The sequence below is a fragment of the Nicotiana tomentosiformis genome, chromosome 8 (genome assembly GCF_000390325.3).
Source record: "Nicotiana tomentosiformis chromosome 8, ASM39032v3, whole genome shotgun sequence".
Lineage (NCBI taxonomy): Eukaryota > Viridiplantae > Streptophyta > Magnoliopsida > Solanales > Solanaceae > Nicotiana > Nicotiana tomentosiformis.
In genome coordinates this window covers 39,929,344-39,949,467 of record NC_090819.1, presented here as the reverse complement: position 1 = coordinate 39,949,467, position 20,124 = coordinate 39,929,344, and the positions used below count along the sequence as shown (strand labels likewise).

The following is a 20,124-nucleotide window of genomic DNA, read 5'->3' as shown; positions in this document are numbered from 1 at the left end:
CTCGCTACACAAGCAGAGGCGAGCGTTATTTGTAAAACGCAACGCACTGTGCCAGCGCTCATTGTAATATCAGACTCCAGAGGGGCGGATCCTGGCCCAAGCGCTAATCAATATAACCGTTGCGGCGTGCAACCCGATCCAAATATCAAACCGTTGCGGCATGCAACCCGGTCCAAATGTTAGCGCTAATAGTGTGAGGCGTAGCGATGCAAGCTGAGTGTGGTTGTATGTGTGATGGTGAGGGATATTTGTGCCATGCACCCGTACAATGTTGAGTGATTTTGTGTGTGATGGTGAGGGGCATTTGTGCCCGGCACCGTGAGCGTGCTGAGTGTGAGTGTACTTGATAGCTTCACTAGGATGTTATTGACTTGACATGTAGGCATAATGATGTATTTTTCCTCATGCTAGATGGTAATGAAATGCCTTACCTGTTGTTGAAAGTTTGAAAAAATCACAGTTTCCTTGTTAAACTCGTGTTTTAGTGATTTCGGAGAAAGATTTGGGCTTTAACTATTATACTTGGAAAGCATGCCTAATTTTCTGTATTTGTGAACGAGTTGAACATGATATCACTTGAATTGTTTTATTCTACAGTCATCATTATATCATGTGTTGTTATTGATCATTGGTGTTGGACACTGGCCTTCTTCCGAGCTCGTCACTGCTTTCAGTCCGAGGTTAGGTTTGTTACTTATTGAGTACATGGGGTCGGTTGTACTCATACTAAACATCTGCACCTTTCGTGCGGATCTTGGAGTTGATGTTATTGTATACGCGGGAGCTGGTATTGATGATGTACCTGCTTTCCGGATATAGCTACCACATGTCCTTGGTAGTTTTAGATTCAAATTATGTTTATGTATATTCCAAGCAGATGTTGTATTTATTTTCATACCAGCTTTGTAAATCTAAGTCTTAGCAGCTCATGACTTGTACTACAGATCCTTGGGATATTATATGGAAGTCCAGTTATTTCATTTATTGATTATTTATAAATCTCTATTAGAATTGTGTTATCTGTTGTTTGGCTTACCTAACGGGTTGGGTTAGGTGTCATCACGATTAGGTGGATTTTGGGTCGTGACAAAAATGTTTTCCTCCATACCAAACACACCCTTAGTATAAACAGTCATCTTAGAGTTTATTTTCATTACCTAGTTATGAAATTATGAAAAGAGTTGGGGTTTTGTCCCATTTCTCTCTGATTAACCCCTCTTAGATTACGACATGTTAGGTAATTCATGTATGAATTTATTCCCCTTCTCCCTTGGATTATATCTTGTAATTGATTGTTATTTGGTTTGTTTCAAGTATCATGTATGAGTTCATTTACCTTCCCCCTTAGATATATCTTGTAATTGTTGCTTGGCGTTTACTCATTGCATTCATTATATGATTTGATCCTTTTCTTTCTTCTGTCCTTTGATTAGTGATTATTGTAGTGTTTGCACGGGTTCAACAAATCTGTAGTTGAGTTCTTGTATTCGTTCAAGCCTAGTTCCCAATCCATCTATCCATTTTATTGCTTTTCTACCAGTTTCAAGGAGTTCTTGTGGGTTGAATAGTTCAAATTCAATTTCCTTGAATCTTCCTAGGTTTGTGGTGATCAGATATAGAGGGGGTGTTTGGATTGGCTTTTAAGCTGGTCAAATCAGCTTTTAAGCTCTTTTTAGCTTTTTCCAGTATGTGAGAATATACTGGGTATGTTGTTGTTGTTGTTAGCTTTTTCCAGTGTTTGGCAAAGTTAAAAAGTGCTTAAAATAAGTTTAAAACTGCTTAAAACAAGCCAAAAGCAATAAGTTGGGCAACCCCAACTTATTGCTTTTTGGTTTAAAAGTTATTTCTGCTTAAAACCCGCCTTTTTTAAGTCAATCCAAACGGGCTCATAACCCCTTCAGCAAAATGATTTCAGCCACACTAACTCCAAAAGTCTAACACCTTAACTGGTCAAAACGATACCTTGGATACAACAGGAGTGGCATTATTTTTTTGGATAGTTACCTGGTGCACAGTCCATTTTCATTGTTTTGGTGGAATTGGTAAGATTAGAAGACAAAACATGAAATTTATAATGACCCAAAAGAGATGAAATAATGACATTAACATCAAAAAACAAAAGCAGGCAATACAGAGGAGGGGAGAGGCAATAGATATGTTCTTGGTTTACACCTTATTTGTTGAAACTAAAATCTACTGTGAAATGAACGAACATGTTTCAAACTTGTACAGTCAAATGAAAGGATTACCTTTGTTTACCTGTCTCCACCATTCATCAATTTGCTTTCCCTTTTGTAGCTGCTCATTATTCAAATATTCTCTTGTTGCTGTATTTAGTGTCCAAATGCGCAAGTTCTGACAACTGCTAATGAAATCAAGTAGGATACTTTGAGGATTATTGGGATCAGAGCTTTTCTCCTCTTTATGGAACGAAAGAATTTTTCTGGTTGTCTCCACCTAACAGCAAATTGTGTGAGTCACCAAAGAGATACTACAATCGGCTCAAACATCAAAAACTTACTTTAATTACTCAAAATTATATCTTAATGAATAGCGGGAAAAGAAAATCAAAAATAAAAAGGTACAAGAAGATTGAGATACTAATGCTTTTAGACATGAAAAGAACTGCCAATGACAGATCTCTGGTTCTGCATCCGGAGGAGGAATTTTCTTTTAAAATTATGGTACACCTCAACCCCCAAACCCTCCCCCGTCCCCCGATAAAACTTCCCAAGGAGCCAACAGCGGCTTTTCCAACTTGCTCCCTTGGTGACTCACCACCCCATGGTGGAGGGCCATCTCCACTACGCGTACGCGATCATTCCCTAGGAAATCTCGAAAACCAGAGACAGATAAATATGAAAATAAAAAAAAATAAAAAACCAATCAACTAGCACCAAAAACATCAAGGTCACTACAAAACGATTGTATTAAAGTGCAATCAGTTTATATCCTCTTTATCTTTAAAAAGTGATCAGTATATAGTTAAGATGGAAAACCTTTCTTGAATCTGTATTTAAAGCATTCATCACTAGTTCAACCCGAATAATTTGTGCAAGTAACCACGTAACATGGTTCGTCCTAAGTATTTGTTGATCACCCTCTTGAAGTCGCAATACTAACTTGTCCACAAACTCCACAAAATCAACGCATCCACTTTTCACGAGAAAAAAGAATATATCTGAGAAGATAAGCCACTCCTGCCAGCAATTGATTTCTGCAGAAGTAAGAAGAACAAATAAAAGCTATCAAACTAAGTCCATTACAAAGGGGGAAAGCAACTTACTAGGAAGCAGAGTAAATCCTTAAAGTTAACAATATACTAATTAAACACACATTATCTAAGAGCGGACATATTATGTGACCAAATATGCAAGAGGACTTTTCCTTAGAGGCACACATCCAAGAGAACAGTTCTCACTTCTCACCCATAGCAAACACCAAGCAGCACATTTAATTGTCAAAGTTAGACAAGATAAACCCATATAGCACAACTATTTTGAAAAACACTTTCAGGTCTTCTTGTACTTTTCTTTCAAGCACTTTGCTTTATGCCATGCCCTTGGATTTAGACCTTTCTGAATCAACTGTGGAAAGCAGTACTTTTTGTTCTCTATCAGATTAACATGATTTACTTGCACAAGACAATAAATATTACAACTCTTTTAATCAGGATATAGAAGGTAAGAATCCTGTTGACAATACTCTAGCCAACTAGTAATACTGATAATAACATCATAAGAAAGAGAAGGGGAAAAACAGAGTAATGTACAAATTGGCAATTGCTAACACAATCTCAGGCAGAGTTTGAAGTTTGAAAATGTTGCCTGAATTAGTCAACTTCAATAATTCAACAATTCTTTCAATCGCTGCTTCGCAAACCATTTCTGATGTAAAAACGGCACCCGGAGTTGGAGCCTGGGCATGAAGCCTGTGACAGGGAGCCACGAGAAGCACACGCCTCCACCAGTCTGGTGATGGACTGTTACGAAGAGCATGCTTTAGAATACGCAAAGCTCGCTCCCAATCCAGACTCCCTTTTTGAATGGATGCTGCAAGATCCTATTTCCAAATAAATGCAAGTAAGTTTACACATCACAAAGATTCTTTAACTAAGAGGCATTATAGATCAGCTTTTGCACAAGTGTCAGAATATCCTCAAGATATAACCACTGGTCGATGTAAGATACATAAAGGTCTGGCGGCATACAGATAAACATTAGCACAAACAAATAGAGAAAACTGATACAGGCAATATGTGCTATAGTTGTTTCATGCAGATTGAAACTGGCCTTGGAGCTCGAGTTACATATTTCATCTCTTGGTCAAACATCGTTTCCGATGCAGCACTTCTGACTGAGATAAGTAGCTCAGCATACATGAATATGCCTCCAATATGACTTAACAATCTGATTCAATTAAGTGTATAAGATAAAGAGTTGTACTTGATTTTTGTGTATCACTATCACCTAGAACCCCCGTCCTAAAGATTATGAGGAAAATGTAAATGTGATTTGCAAGGACTTGAATGGGTGACAATAGCTATAGCATACACTTCACTTGGTTGCTGCCAGTACTATCTTTTCATTACCCTAAGCCACAGATTATCTGACTCCAAAAAGGCACCCAAGGGTGTGGCCTAGTGGTCAATAAAGTGAAATGAAAAAAAAAAATGGGAGACCACAATTCGAATCAAAAACACTTGGTGATTTCTTCCAAGTCTGTCTAAGCCTTGGTGGGAAAAGTTACCCTTTACCTCTGCATGTGGGGAGATAGCAGGTACCACTAGATGAAAAAATGGAAGTGCGTCCAAGTTGGCTTGGACACCACCGGTATCAAGAAAAAGTAGTAGCAGTAATAATAATAATAATGATAATATTCCGACTCCCAAAGCCAACAGTACAACCAGTTCCCACACAATGAGTGTGTTTTCTGAATTTTTGATTCATAGGGACTCAAATCCTCCCCATCCCAAAAAAAATAAAAAACCTTGTCCCTTCTTTAGATTTGCAAGCAAAAACTTTTTGTTTGCAATATGGTCTCCTGTACCTCATCCATGCCTTGCAAAAGAGAATCCCTCATGCAACGCCAACAACTCTTATGAACTAAAGGATTAATAGTAGATAACTTGAGATGGACAACAAACGTAACTAACAAAAAAAGGCCCCTTATTGTGAAAATCTTATGATCTAAACACTTCCTGATACGTACAACAATAGTATCGCCAGAAGTACCAAAGCAAGGATTGCTCAAAGAATTCTTAATTGGCCAGGAAGGTATACCACTAGGAATATGAAACAAGGTTAAATAGTAGAGAGCATTAACAGAGAAACAAAGACTGAGTCAACCAAGTAAGGCCCTAAATATAGAGCAGATCTCTGTATGCATCTAAAAGCTTCTCAAATATTCAACAAGATACCATCAGGCATCAGCTACGGAATAAGGAATTGTCCTTAGAACTTCTAAGTTGGCAATCATCAGGCCATGAATACTATAACCGACTAGCCAATCTATCTAGAACTAGAATAGCTCCGTCTACATTTATAACTATACCAAATGAATTGATCATGTTAATTTTCATCCAAAAAAAAACTTAAAACTTAAAGCAAGTATCAAATTCGTGAAAGAATCATCAAAAAATGGGAACAATAACTAAGGCATCCAGGAGCTGAAGATAGGACCATTAGATCTCCTTTGACTGCTTGGTTAGAGCCACCATTCATCACATTTAATAGAAGTTAGTAAGGGTCAAATTCAGTAAATTTATCAGGTTTAATAGGAGTTAGTAAGGTTGAGAAACAATAAATTACAGGAAGTAATCACATGAAGTTCTATACAGAACCATTGAACTAGGTAAGGAGAGAAACCACCCATTCAACTAAAGAGGACTAGGTAACAAGAGACTCTACTCAATCAACTAAAGAATCAGAAATGGCCAGTGAATGTGGTAATATTTATAGCCAACCACATAAAACCGGCATTAGACATAGGCCACTATAGAACAGATCAGCAACGCCAGCCCATGGTCTCAGCACTAGTCACTCACTATAGTCTCAGCACTTATCGCCTTTTAACACCGCCACTCACTATGGTCTCAGCACTAGTCACTAGAAATCATATCCTAATATTCCAAACTGCCCAAGTCTTGCTGGAAAAAGCAATTAAATGTCAAAAGTAATTGATCAAAGAGCAATCAAGTTTGCCACCCTTCTGCACTCCTCCATAACAGTTCCATCATTTTTTTTATCTTTTGATAAGTAACAGGTCCATGACTAATTTAACCAAAGCTAAGGTTGGAAGATGTATCAAGTTGGTATACATAATAAGCTTCAGTAATAAAGCACTACAGTGATGTTCTAGAATTTCTTTTTGATATCACTAGATTTAGTGTACGCGTGTTGCGCGTGTTTCCCATCTCAATGAGTAATTTTTTATAAGAAAAATATAGTTTTAAAAAAACTTCAAGCTTTAACAATATAGATTTAGGCTTGTGCTGTTTAGTATGATTATATATGCTATTAAATGTTTTGGGTACTTAATTGAACATGAATTAATTATTTTGTATGATTAAAATAAGAATTTAAAGTATACATTTAGTTATTTTGAATTGAACAATTTTAATTTAGACATTGAAGGCACGTATAAAACCGTTGCTATCTTGATTTTATGAGTATGGCACAAAGGTTTTATTTTCAATTAGTATAATTTATATAAGGTAAAATGTCAATCGATTTTAAATTACTAGATATTAGGATTTCTTGCCTAGTTTAATAATGAAAGATTTAAAATGTAAAATTTTAATAAATACAAAGTCCGAAATATTAGAAAAGCAACTTAAATTACAATTTTGTCCATTGTGAAAGTTATACCTCGTCTCTATGAGTAATAATTTACATAAAATTTATGTTTCAATTATTTAAAAAATGTATAAGCTCCTGAAATTGATGAATGTTGATTCTATATAGCTAACTCGGTTCGAAGAAACTCTATCTCATAAAAGTCTTCAATTATCATTTAATATATTCACCTTAAACTTTGTTCCAACTTCATAATACTATCAGTTCAGTTTCATAAATTATCATACTTTCTTTTTAGTTTCAACATAACATACAACCTTGAAGTTTTAAGATTTTTTTCCAAAGGTCCGACATTTTAAGTATAACACATAAGAAAATACTTTGACAAATTCGTCGCTAAATAAATTAACTTTAATATTATTTAAAACTTCAAGAAAAAATTACAATTGACGAACAAAGAAAATTAATTAGCGTGTTTACTTTTGAGTTAGAATTTATGTGTGCCTATTTTTTAGTAGCTTCAAAGTAGTGCAAATATGACTAAAGAATTATGCAAATATGAGTTCTTAATTTTTAACGTTTTGATAATAAAAGAATCTTATAGTTTAATTCTACTTTAATACTAACTGGCTTTAAATAAGGACATTTATAAATGGTAAAATTTAATTGATTTTGAAGTCTAAATATTATGATTTCTTACAAAGTTTAAATAAGAAACAAAGTTAATATTCAAAATTTTAGCAGATTTGAAAATTCTAAATATTAGAATAATAATTAAATAATAATTTTATCCAATGTGAAATTTGTTGACTTTATTATTAAAAATTTTAGGAGAAAATTATATTAATAATTCGATATTCCTTTTAATTTTGCCAAATATAATGAGTATTTTTACTTTTGAGTTATAGCTTATGTGTGCCTCTCTTTTTGTAGCTTCAAAGCAGAGCAAATCTGATGGAAAAAGAATAGTGACATTTTGAACAATAAAAGAATCTTATAATTCAATTCAAACTTTAATATTAACGGGATCTAAATAGGGAAATTTATGTGAAGTGAAATTTTAGTTAATTTTACAGTCTTAAATTAATATTATGTTTTTCTACACAGTTTAAATAAAAAATATTTAATAACCAAATTTTTAGTTGATAGTGCCTATAAGACATAAATATATTCCAAATACCTAAAAGGTTGAACTCAGAGTCCTATTTGAATGAGCCGCAAGGATTCACGTTACATTAAATATTAGAGAGTCCTAAATATTGTATAATTTTATTCACGTAATATAGGATAGTTAAGATTGTATATTATAGTTATGATATATAATTCAACTAAGGGAAAAATATATAAGGCAAGTTTAGTTGATTTTCAATTCCTTAATATAGGAAAAATAATTAAATTACAATTTGTCTAGTGTGAAATTCATTTTTAGAGGGTAAAAAGACGAACGACATTTCGCTAAGGGGCTTCGTGCTTTTAATATAATATAGATAGGGACCAAAATCATTTAGTCAAAAATAATTGAAGCACATTAGAATACTACTATCCTTCTTCGACTAAAGACGGGCAGAAAACAAAGTTGTATATGAATTTTCTATCACAGATCGAACATATATTATTGTTGATGTTAAGGAGACTAATAGCCTGTTTGGCCAAGTTTTTTTGGGGGCCAAAAGTGCTTTTTTGGCCAAAAGTGCTTTTGGCCAAAAATTGAGGTGTTTGGCCAAGCTTTTAGATGAAAAAAAGGTGCTTTTGAAGAGAGCAGAAAAAAGTAGTTTTTCTCCAAAAGCACTTTTCTGAGAAGCACTTTTGAGAAAAATACACTTACAAGCATTTTTCAAAAGCTTGGCCAAACACTAATTACTACTCAAAAGTGCTTTTCAAATTAATTAGTCAAACACAAACTGCTTCTCACCAAAAGCACTTTTTTGAAAAGTACTTTTGAGAAAAGCACTTCTCAAAATAAGCTGATTTTAGAAGCTTGGCCAACCAGGCTATAAGAGGACAGCTAAAAATTGATGCTAAAATGTCTCTCTGTCTGGAAGATGTCTCAACTGCTCCTTCATTCTCAAGCAAACAGATTCCCTATTAACATTTCTTTTTTACTATTTACATATTTTTATCAGTAAGCTTCTACACAATATTTTAACATGTTTCTAATAAGATATCACATATACACACCTCTCCATGCAGTGGTTCCCCAAGCACACTAGGATATGTAATTGGTGAATATCTCATGTTAGCAACTGCTTCACCGGACGAACTTGCAGTGGCTTGAGGCAGAAGTCGAGGGGTCCCAAATGTAGGGCAGTGAAGGTGTTGATCCAACATTTGCATATGCATAGCCATCATATCTCGCCTCCGATGGATCTCCAAAATAAGAGTGAACAGAGCTTCATCATCTGGTATGTTTTCTAAAAACTGCAACCCACTCCGGAGAAGTTCATAAAATGGTATGTGGCATTTATCATTCTCTACCAGCAACCAAATAACATCTAAACAGCTGTGTAGCCACTCAATTAGAGCCTTATCTGGTTTCCAATATTTCGCACTATCAAATTCATCAACACCATGTAACTTTTGGTCCCAATTAATCAACCAGTTCAACATATGGTGGAAAACTTCGGCATGTGTTCCTGGCTTAAGACTAGAATCTAGACCAGTTAAAATAATTTTGCAACATATTTGACGCAGACTGCTTGCAGCATTATCCCTTGTCAATAAATTCACTTTTGCGATGGACTGTTGGCTAGTGCCATTAACATCAGAAGACTTCATGGGAGACAAAGCAGCAGAAGATGATGGTTCAGCTGTGGACTGAACAGGGGACCCAATACCATGGACAGTAGGCAAAGGAGATGCAGGATTTGATGAATGAAAATTAGAGGTACTCGCTACTGCGGTGGAAGATGGCAGCAATCCAGACTGTGTTAAATTAGCAGAAGAGACCGCACCAGATAGCTGATTGCCCTGACTTGCGGATATCTCCGTAGATGAAACTGAGGAAAGAAGAGAAGGCAAGAACGTATCCCAGTTTATGTATCCTATACTAGACAAACTGCATATGGCGAAGAGAAGAAATTCTGCATGAGGTGCGTGACTGCTGCACTGAATAACCAGAGAAATAAGAACAGATTCTGCCACTGCACGTAGTTGTTCCTGATCCTGGGATAATATGTAAGACACAAGAACAAGCATGTATTACAAGATTTTATCAGATGTAACAAATAGAAGATAAAAGACGCAAGGATCCAACAGAGCAATTATTTTCCAAGTGAAAAAACTTACAGCAAATTGGCTCTGAAGCTGTCCAAAATCTAAGACAAATTGCTCATTTCGTGGAGGAAGCTCTCTGTTAAGAGCAGTTACTCGCTTCTGTGTCTTATTCCTGTATATCTCTTGCATCAGCAATCAATCATAAGACTTTGTTTCTTTTTTAATCAGTGCAATCAATTGTAAAACTTTTGGCATCATAGAGCAAATATGCACTAGTTCGGAAGTTGAAAAGAGAAGAGAAGCATAATTGAAGATCACACTATGCCAGTTACCAAGTGCAACAAAACATAACTTCATAAGCCTATAGTCATCACATCTTATTTCACAAAATTTAAAAAAAATCATATCTTTTCATGCTTAAAAGAAACTTCAAGTTCCACATATATGATTGCTTAATGTCAGATCCAATGAGAAGAAACATGAGCAAATCATCTAAGCACTCAACTCCTCATGTAAGAAGACTTCTGCTTCTTTCACTTTTGGAGCAACATTTTAATCTCACCTGCTGATTTTACCAGATTTATTGATTTAAGTATCTGTACTTGCTTCTAAGATTTACCATCTGAAATAAAAATATTGTTGTGTACTCTTGCCATGAAAACAGAATGGTAGGTACATATGGGATTCAGTCCCCCCACCCAATACCCATACAAGAAAAAGAAAGAGTTAACTAGAATTTTCAAATTCCCAAAACGTAAGGTTAGAACCCGTTCTGTTTAGTTTATCCTGGAACATAGATGCATAAAAACCAAAAATCTCAATTTCTTTTTGTGCTCTTCTTAAGTAGAAGCAAGAAATGATGTTGATTGCAAGTATAATAAACCTATTCTTCTCTGATAATAAGTAAAGCCCTTGTGCAACTCCAAAAGGTAAACCTTAATGTTGCCTTGTCTTCAGTCTCACCTCCAATTCCTCTTTGCTGTGTTCATGAATCAGTAACATGAAATATGACTGGAAGATAATAAATAAAACGTTTGGTGCATTAGATGCCGAATATATGGAGGACCAAGTCCAACAAACCCCAATTCATAACCGGCATCAAATAAGCTAACTTTTTCATGTTTTTTCATTTAAATAGCTGTGGTAATTAGACTTTCCCCCCACCCCCACCACTCCTTGACTTTACCTAAAATAATTTTGTAATATGGCCAAATTTTCATGACATTTGCCATGACATAATATCCATTATAACAAATTTGTGATTCATGACATTTGCCATGACATAATATCCATTATAACAATTTTGTGGATCATGACATTTGCCATGGCATAATATCCATTATTAGACCAAGGATTTCTTGCTATAAATAGAGGAGTTTCTCCTCATTTGAAAACACACCAATTCAAGAGCTTTTCACTCTTGTCTTTCTTTCTCCTCCTTTATTTCGTTATAGAGTATTTTGTAAGAGAGTGAGTGTTGGGAAACACTTGTGTGAACCCTTTCTTTGGAGTGATCTTGTGAGGTTATTCTCTTGGGGTATTTGGGACTAATTAGAGTATTTACTCTAATTTTGTACTCTCTTTTGTACTCTTGTTGGTATAATAAAATTGCTCCTCTCCGCTTGTGGACGTAGGTCACCTTGACCGAACCACGTTAAATTTGTGTCTTCTTTATCTTCTTTAATTGCCGTTATTATCAACTTACATTGTCTTTGTTATTGTCATTATAACGTTGTTTGGCTAAATTCCGCACTACCCGGTAACCCGATCTTAACAAATTGGTATCAGAGCCAGATCTAACCGGGTTAGTTTAAAAATCCAAAATGACTCTAACAAAGTCTTATGTTGAGAAATTTGACCGAAGTGCAAACTTCGGAATGTGGCAATTAAAGATGGAAGCTATCCTAATTCAGGATGGCTTAGATTTGGCACTGCAAGGAAAGGAGAAGATGCCGGATAAAATGACGGACGAGGAGTTTGCCGTCATAGACAAAAAGGCAAAAGCAGGTATTATTTTAAATCTTTCAAATGAGGTTTTGCGTGAAGTTGCAGCAGAAAGCTCAGCCAAAGGCATATGGGAAAAGCTTAAAACCCTATATATGAAAAGAACAGTAGAAAACAGGCTTTACCTAAAGCAAAAACTCTACACTTTTCGTATGGCTGAAGGTACCTCTATACTTACACATCTTGATACTTTTGATTCTCTTCTTATGAATTTAAGTAACATAGATGCTGAAATCAAAGATGAGGATCAAGCTGTGTTATTGCTTGTTTCTTTACCCAGTCGTTTAAACATATAAGAGATACTATGCTTTATGGAAAGGATAATATCTCTTATAAAGATATCAAATCTATTTTGAAATTAAAAGAACAAATAGATAGAGATATTACTAGGAAAACTAGTGGGAACCAAGGGGAAGGCATATTCATAAGAGGTAGATCCAATAAGAAAGATTTAAATAGTGAGAAACCTAAATCAAGGTCAAAATACAGATACAGAAATGTCATGTGCAAATATTGTCATAAGAAAGATAACATTATTTCTGAATGCTTTAAATTGAAAAACAAAGAAAAGCATACAGAAAACAAAAATGAGCACAAAAATACTGACACTGCCGAAGCAAGTGTAGCTGCTGATGAGACTGAGGGAACTATTTTTTAGCAACTAATAATAGTTTCAAATCTAACAATAAGTGGATTTTAGATTCGGGTTGTTCTTATCATATGTGTCCCAGTCGGGATTTATTTACCACATATGAATCTATTAGAGGTGGAGTTGTCTTGATGGGCAACAATGCTGCCTGCAAAGTTATTGGAAAAGGTACAGTCCGAAACAAAATGCACGATGGTGTGGTGAGAACTCTCACCGATGTTAGACATGTTCCTGACTTGAAGAAAAATTTCATCTCTTTGGGCACTCTAGAATTTCTTGGGTGCAAGTACATAGGTGAAGGTGGAGTTCTGAAAATTTCTCATGGTGCTCTTGTGATCATGAAGGCACGCAGATCTGGTACGTTGTATACTATGGTATATATATTGTTACAGGTGCTGCTGCAGTTTCAATATCAGATAAATCAGATTCTGACATCACCAAATTGTGGCATATGTGATTGGGGCATATGAGTGAAAAAGGTCTTTCCATTCTCAGTAAAAGAGGTCTCTTATGTGGCCAAAGTACCGGAAATATGGAGTTCTGTGAACATTGTGTGTTCGGGAAGCAGAAAACAGTCAGCTTCAAATCTCCAGCGATTCATAGAACAAAAGGTACTTTGGATTACATTCATTCAGATCTTTGGGGTCCTTCAGGTACCCCATCAAGAGGTGGTGCCAGGTATATGTTAACTTTCATTGATGATTATTCAAGGAAAGTTTGGGTTTATTTCCTGAAAAATAAAAGTAATGTTTTCTTAAATTTCAAACAATGGAAAGTTTTGATTGAGAAGCAAACAGGAAAACAGGTTAAGCGGCTTAGAACAGATAATGGCTTGGAATTTTGTAATGATGAATTCAACGAATTTTGCAAGAATGAAGGAATTGCTCGACATCGTACTGTGAGAATGACACCTCAGCAAAATGGTGTGGCAGAAAGGATGAATAGAACTCTTTTGAAAAGTGGCTCGTTGCATGATTTCAAATGCTGGGTTGACAAACGCCTTTTGGGCAGAAGCTATCTCTACAGCTTGTTATATTGTCAACCGAGCTCCTTCTGCACCTTTGAACTTTAAAACTCGAGAGGAAATGTGGTCAGGTACTCCTGCTAATTATTTTGATTTAAAGATATTTGGTTGCCCTGCATACATGCATGTAAATGATGGAAAATTAGAGCTAAGGGCTAAAAAGTACATTTTCCTTGAAGCGAGAAAAGGTAACAACCCCCATTTCGCTTAAAGCGAGAAGCGAGAAGCGAAGCGCTCGCTTTTTTGAAGTGAAGCGCAATTTTAAAAAAAAAATTAAAATAAATACTGCATAGACAACACATGTAATTGTAAGCAAATGTTCAATACTTCAATGTAAAAACTAAATAATAGCATCAATTAAAGAACAAAATGAGCATCCTATTCTTCTACAAGATTGTCAAATTCTTGTATTCCACTATCATTATTATATTGCTCGTCATCTTCTTCAACTTCTTCTTCTTCATCAACTAGGGACAAAGTAGCTGCCTTTTTTCCCTTCCTCTGTGAAGTTGAGGTACTCCCCCTCAAACCATAAATCCTCTCCCCAATTCCACGCGCCTCCGCAGCATCACCCCAAGTGAAATCAGAAGTTTCCTCAAATACCTCTTCATCTGCATGATCTTCCGGGACTCCAGTTAGCCATTCATTAGCATCATCGATGTTGTCCAAACTAATTTGATCAATTACATTGCGAGCGATGTAACGACGCCTCAATGTTCTATTGTACTTAATGAATACTAGATCATTGAGACGCTTCAAGGTTAGTTTGTTCCTCTTTTTGGTATGAATCTGCAAATAATAAGTAATTAGTAAGATTAGGACAATTGAGATATAATTTAATTATCTCAATATACTAAATCTTTCTTCTTAGTTCTTACATGTTCAAACACGCTTCAATTCCTTTCACACCCGGATGAGCTACATGTTAGACTTAGAACCTTGATGGCAAACTTTTGTAAATCTGGAGTGGAATGGCCATATTGCTTCCACCATTCAACTGTAGAAGTAGAACAAATTTTCAAAACATAATATTGATAAAGAAATAACTTATTAACTATAAAACAACATATAAACACTCGCTCACCTGGTGACTTCTGTCTTTCTTTGTCTAATCGCCATATTTTTTCCAAAAGGTTGCTCAGCATTCCTATAAATACTAAATTGCTCTGTTATTTTATCTTGCACTGATTCTTCAGGTATCAACTTCTCAATACATTCATAGTATCCATTCCACAAAGGTTCATCTCCTAGAATCCTCTCTTCATTGTCATAAAACAGTTCCGGGTTCAAAACAAGTCCAGCTGCATGCAAAGGGCTATGAAGCTTACTATCCCACCTTTTATCTATGATCTCAAAGACTCTTTTGTATTTTCTTTGATCACTAAAAGAGGCTTGAATAGCCTCTTTTGCCCTATCCATTGCTTCGTACAGGTAGCCCATTGGTGGCCTTTGCTCCCCATCCACCAAACGAAACACTTTAACTAAAGGACCACCAATCTTCAATGCATGAACCACATTGTTCCAGAATGAAGGAGAAAGTATAACATCTGCAGATTCTCTCCCTCGAGCTTCCCTTCCATAGGCACTGTTAGTGTACTCATCTGAAACAAACAACTTTTTCAAATTGCTTTTTTACTCATACATCCTATGCAAAGTCAACAAAGCAGTAGCAAATCTTGTCTTTGCAGGTTTCACCAAGCTTCTTTGTTTAGTGAATCTCTTCATCATATTCAATAACAAAGGCCTTTGAACAATATAGGAATGCGCTCTAATTGCCTGATTAAAGACTGAATTGAAGGGTCTTTCCTTGAAAATGTCACCGAAGATCAAATTAATGGAATGTGCTGCACACGGAGTCCAATAAATATGCGGTTACCCAGCAGACATCAAATCACCAGCTTTAACATTTTCACCGGCGTTGTCCGTGACAACTTGAACAACATTTTCTGCTCGAGTCAATTGTACTCTTGAACAAGGAGTACATTTTGGTTGAATCAGTCGAAGAGTCGCTTGCATCAACGGACTCAAGAAACAGGCTTCCCTTAGGAGAATTCACCAAGATATTGATGATCATTTTTCCATTTCTCGCCGTCCACTTATCCATCATAATGGAACAACCAAACTTGTTCCATTCTACTTTGTTCTCCTCCACGATTTTGCTCACCTCTGCCACCTCTTTTTTTAGATATGACACTCTAACTTTATGATAAGTTGGAGGCTTCATTCTAGGACCATATTGGCCTACGGCCTCAATAAAAGTAGAAAAAGTGTCAGTATAATTAACACAATTAAAAGGAAGACCTGCATCATACATCCATCGCGCAAACATTGTAACTGCACGATCCCTCAAAATCGCTTTGGCATCAATTTGAGGATTACCACTTTGTGCTTCCTTATCTCCAGATTTTTACGGGAAGTAACAATCCATAGGACCTTTGGTCTTGCCAGTAGATCCACAACTAGAAGACATTGGTTGCATCCTTCCCCGCTTTTGTGATTTTGGTGGAAGCGACGAAGCATCGTCACCTTCTTCAGTTTCATCATCGTCATCAAGATTATACAGTTCTTGTTCATGAATCATTTGAGTCTTTAACTCTCTTTTTTTTTTTAAGGAATGCTTTCAAATCTTCCTTCACATGCGACGAAACTTTAGGACAAGATGCGACATTTGGATCCCCACCGATTAGATGCGCTTTTTGACGATAGATTCCCCCATTTGAAATCTTGTCATAAAAAAGACATCTAATTGCCATCTTGTTGGTCTCGCAAACTCTTTCAGAGTAAGCCCAAGCCGGGTCTTTCCTATCTTCTTTTGGCGTCATTAAAAGAACAACAACATAACACATAAGAAAGGCAATAAGAACTAAGAATAAAGGATATAAAAAATTAGAGGAATTCTCCGTCAAAAACTGAAAAAATTGGGCAGTAATTTTCTAGAAAAAATTCGCCAGCTTTTCGCCGCTTTTTGGACGTTTAGAAAGAAAAAGAAAAAGAAGAAGAAGAAGAAGAATGAAAATCAGAAATTCAGAACATACCTGTTGAAGTCTTGAACTTGAAGTTGAAGAAGAAACAACCCTAGTTGATGCTTTGAGATTCTTTCGGAAATCAGAAGTAGATGAATAAGAAAAGTTGATGTTGTTGGAAGTTGAACCCTAGTCGCTGTTGTTGAAGAAGTCCAGACCAGTGTTTAAAACGGGTTGGGTATTTTAAAGCAGAGAAGCAGACGCTTCTTCGCTTCGCTTCGCTTTCCCCGCTTCTCGCTTTTTACAGAGAAGCGGTCGCTTTTACTTTGCTGAAGCGCTGCCCTTCACGCTTCGCCTCGCTTCTCGCTTAAAGCGAGGAAGCGGGCGCTTTTTTAAACACTGTTTTAATGATATTTTCCCACCTGTTGTTAAACATAGCTCTATTCGTGTCTTGCTTGCCTTCATTGTCATGTATGATTTGGAATTAGAACAACTTGATGTTAAGACAGCTTTCTTACATGGCGAACTTGAGGAACAAATATACATGCATCAACCCGAAGGATTTGAAATTGAAGGAAAAGAAGATCATGTTTGCTTGTTGAAGAAATCCTTGCACGAATTAAAGCAGTCTCCAAGAGAATGGTATAAAAGGTTTGATTCCTTTATGTTGGGTCATGGTTATTCGAGGAGCATGTATGATAGTTGTGTTTACTTTCGGAAGTTAAATGATGGTTCATTTGTGTACCTATTATTATATGTTGATGACATGCTCATTGCTGCTAAGGATTTAACAGAAATTCACAATTTGAAAAGTCAGCTGAAAAGTGAATTTGAGATGAAAGATTTGGGAGCAGCTAAGAAAATCCTTGGCATGTAGATCAAAAGAGATCGAAAAGCCAACAAGCTATTTCTGACCCAGAAGAAGTACTTGGAGAAAGTCTTGGAGAGGTTTGGCATAAAAGATGCTAAACCAGTTAGTACCCCTCTTGCTGCTCATTTTAAGTTATCAGCTGCTCCCGCAATCAGAGGAAGAAGAGAGGTACATGGCACAGGTTCCTTATTCCAGTGCAGTCGGCACTATTATGTATGCAATGGTTTGTACACGTCCAGACATTTCACAAGCAGTGAGCGTGGTAAGCCGGTATATGGCTTGCCCTGGTAAAGCACGTTGGCATGCTGTGAAATGGATTCTCAGATACTTGCGAGGTACTTCAAACACATGTTTGGAGTTTGGGAGAAATACTAACACTTTGGTTGGTTTTGTAGACTCAGATTATGCAGGTGATCTTGACAAAAGAAGATCACTGACAGGCTATGTATTTTGCATCGGGGGTTGCGCTATTAGTTGGAAAGCTACATTACAACATGTAGTAGCTTTATCTACTACCGAAGCAGAATATATGGCAGTGACCGAGGCGATCAAAGAAGCTTTATGGTTGAAGGGTCTATTTGCGGAACTCAGTTTACACCAAGGTGGTATTACCATTTTCTGTGATAGTCAAAGTGTCATTCACTTGACTAAAGATCAAATGTATCATGAGAGGACGAAGCACATTGATATAAAGTATCATTTCATCCGAGAAACCATTGCTGAAAAAAAAGTCTATGTTCAGAAGATCAACACTAGAGACAATCCTGCTGACATGTTCACAAAACCTCTTCCAGTGTCCAAGTTCAAGCTTTGCCTGAACTTGATTGGCATTTATGAAGAATGATTTTGCCCATTGGGGTTTTTGCGGGGAAGGTGGAGCAAATTTACTATATATAAGCCGAAATTAGGCCAAGGTGGAGATTTGTAATATGGCCAAATTTTCATGACATTTGCCATGACATAATATCAATTATAACAAATTTGTGGTTCATAACATTTGTCGTGACATAATATCCATTATAACAAATTTGTGGATCATGACATTTGCCATGACATAATATCTATTATTAGGCCAAGGATTTCTTGCTATAAATAGAGGAGTTTCTCCTCATTTGAAAACACATCAATTCAAGTGCTTTTCACTCTTGCCTTTCTTTCTCCTCCTTTATTTCATTATAGAGTATTTTGTAAGAGAGTGAGTGTTGGAAAACACTTGTGTGAATCCTTTCTTTGGAGTGATCTTGTGAGGTTATTCTCTTGGGGTATTTGGGACTAATTAGAGTATTTACTCTAATTTTGTACTCTCTTTTGTACTCTTGTTGGTATAATAAAATTGTTACTCTCCGCTTGTGGACGTAGCTCACCTTGACCGAACCACGTTAAATTTGTGTCTTCTTTATCTTCGATCTTAACAAATTTGGAGACAGATGTATATAGTTAAGCTGTTAAGCTTATAAAAGTCATAAACAATGAAAAATATTTAATTCATGCGCAAGATAGTGCTTCAAACTACAGCCAAATTATACATGTCAGAAAGAAAAGACAACACTTACGGAGGTTCTCTAATAGAATCATCTGATTTTTGCCCAGAATTTTTCTGCGAAAGAACATTGAAAAAGAAAATAAACTTTGCAACGAAACAAAAACTTCAAGAATGGAATAGTGATTAAATTTGGGGGGGATTTTTTTTCAAAAAAGGGGCAAATATGAAATTAAAGATAGATTACCAGTCCTAAGTAGAGGTTAAAGAGATCAAGGATGGCGGGTCGAGAAGGATGAAACTGATGATGGTGGCTTCTGAAAACTGAGGAAGAAGAAGAAGACCTCAACTGGGGCGGGGGCGGGGGCGGGGGCGGCGGCTGCTCCATTTCTGGTCTGGCTTGATTTGAATGACTGGTTGGAGTCGGAGCTCGCAGCATCCTTTTCTTCTCAGTTGAAATTCGAGTGGACGGTTTTCTTCTTGTTCTCACTCTTGGATTTTGCTTTTAACTACTACTATTCAGGAAACGAAATAAAAAGCAGGTTTTGGGTCCGAATACAACCAAGACAGAGACTGAGCTATGGAAAATAATTTCCCGTCAAACATTTTTATGCACAAACGTTCCTGAAATTTATTTATTTGGTAAGTAAAAAATTTTAATATCTATATCTATATCTGAGCAAAAAAAGAATGATGTGTCGCATCTCATTGCCCAGCATTCATATTTATCCTTTATCTTGATTTTTTGCCCTTTTTCTCTTATTCTTTATGTCCAATTTAATGTATAAATGCCACAATTCATTATCAAGTGAACAACCGTTTCCACCCATTCAAAATTGAAACGCCTCGTAAATAAAGAAGGTTTAATTTCACACATGCTCATCCAATTTATTATTTATTTCACAAAAATTATTTATCTATTTTTTATCACTTGAAAGTTACCCAACTTTACCTTTATAACTTAAAAGTCATTCTAGTTCAAAACCTATAAAATATCCAATAAAAAATATGACACAGCATTACATTTAATTAAAAAATCTAACAATAATGTCACATAAGCTTAAATAGACCATATCTAAGTTAGATCCATTTCTTCCTCATCCCGATTTTGGTCGGTGTTTTT

The 20,124-nt window shown here is 36.0% G+C and overlaps 1 protein-coding gene and 1 long non-coding RNA gene across 4 annotated transcripts in view; both read right to left on the bottom strand.

Moving 5' to 3' along the window:
* The window catches only part of LOC104101837 (mediator of RNA polymerase II transcription subunit 23), a 65,657-nt gene extending 46,067 nt beyond the window's left edge, over positions 1-19,590 (bottom strand). The window contains exons 1-7 of one of the 3 annotated variants that reach the window (XM_070182259.1): positions 19,249-19,590; positions 19,075-19,118; positions 10,083-10,182; positions 8,976-9,959; positions 3,828-4,062; positions 3,000-3,217; positions 2,250-2,457 (exon numbers count right to left, since the gene is read on the bottom strand). In XM_070182259.1, coding sequence (XP_070038360.1) covers positions 2,250-2,457; positions 3,000-3,217; positions 3,828-4,062; positions 8,976-9,959; positions 10,083-10,182; positions 19,075-19,118; positions 19,249-19,440 — 1,981 coding nt within the window. In that variant the 5' untranslated portion in view covers positions 19,441-19,590. The remainder of the gene's footprint in view (positions 1-2,249; positions 2,458-2,999; positions 3,218-3,827; positions 4,063-8,975; positions 9,960-10,082; positions 10,183-19,074; positions 19,119-19,248) is intronic. The other 2 variants (XM_070182258.1, XM_070182257.1) reach the window with 2 other exon arrangements.
* LOC138896848 (uncharacterized) lies at positions 13,991-19,063 on the bottom strand. The gene is made up of 3 exons (XR_011410285.1): positions 14,772-19,063; positions 14,566-14,684; positions 13,991-14,476 (listed from the first exon to the last, which is right to left on the bottom strand). It is a non-coding gene; the product is annotated as an uncharacterized lncRNA (long non-coding RNA).
* Positions 19,591-20,124: the final 534 nt, after the last annotated feature.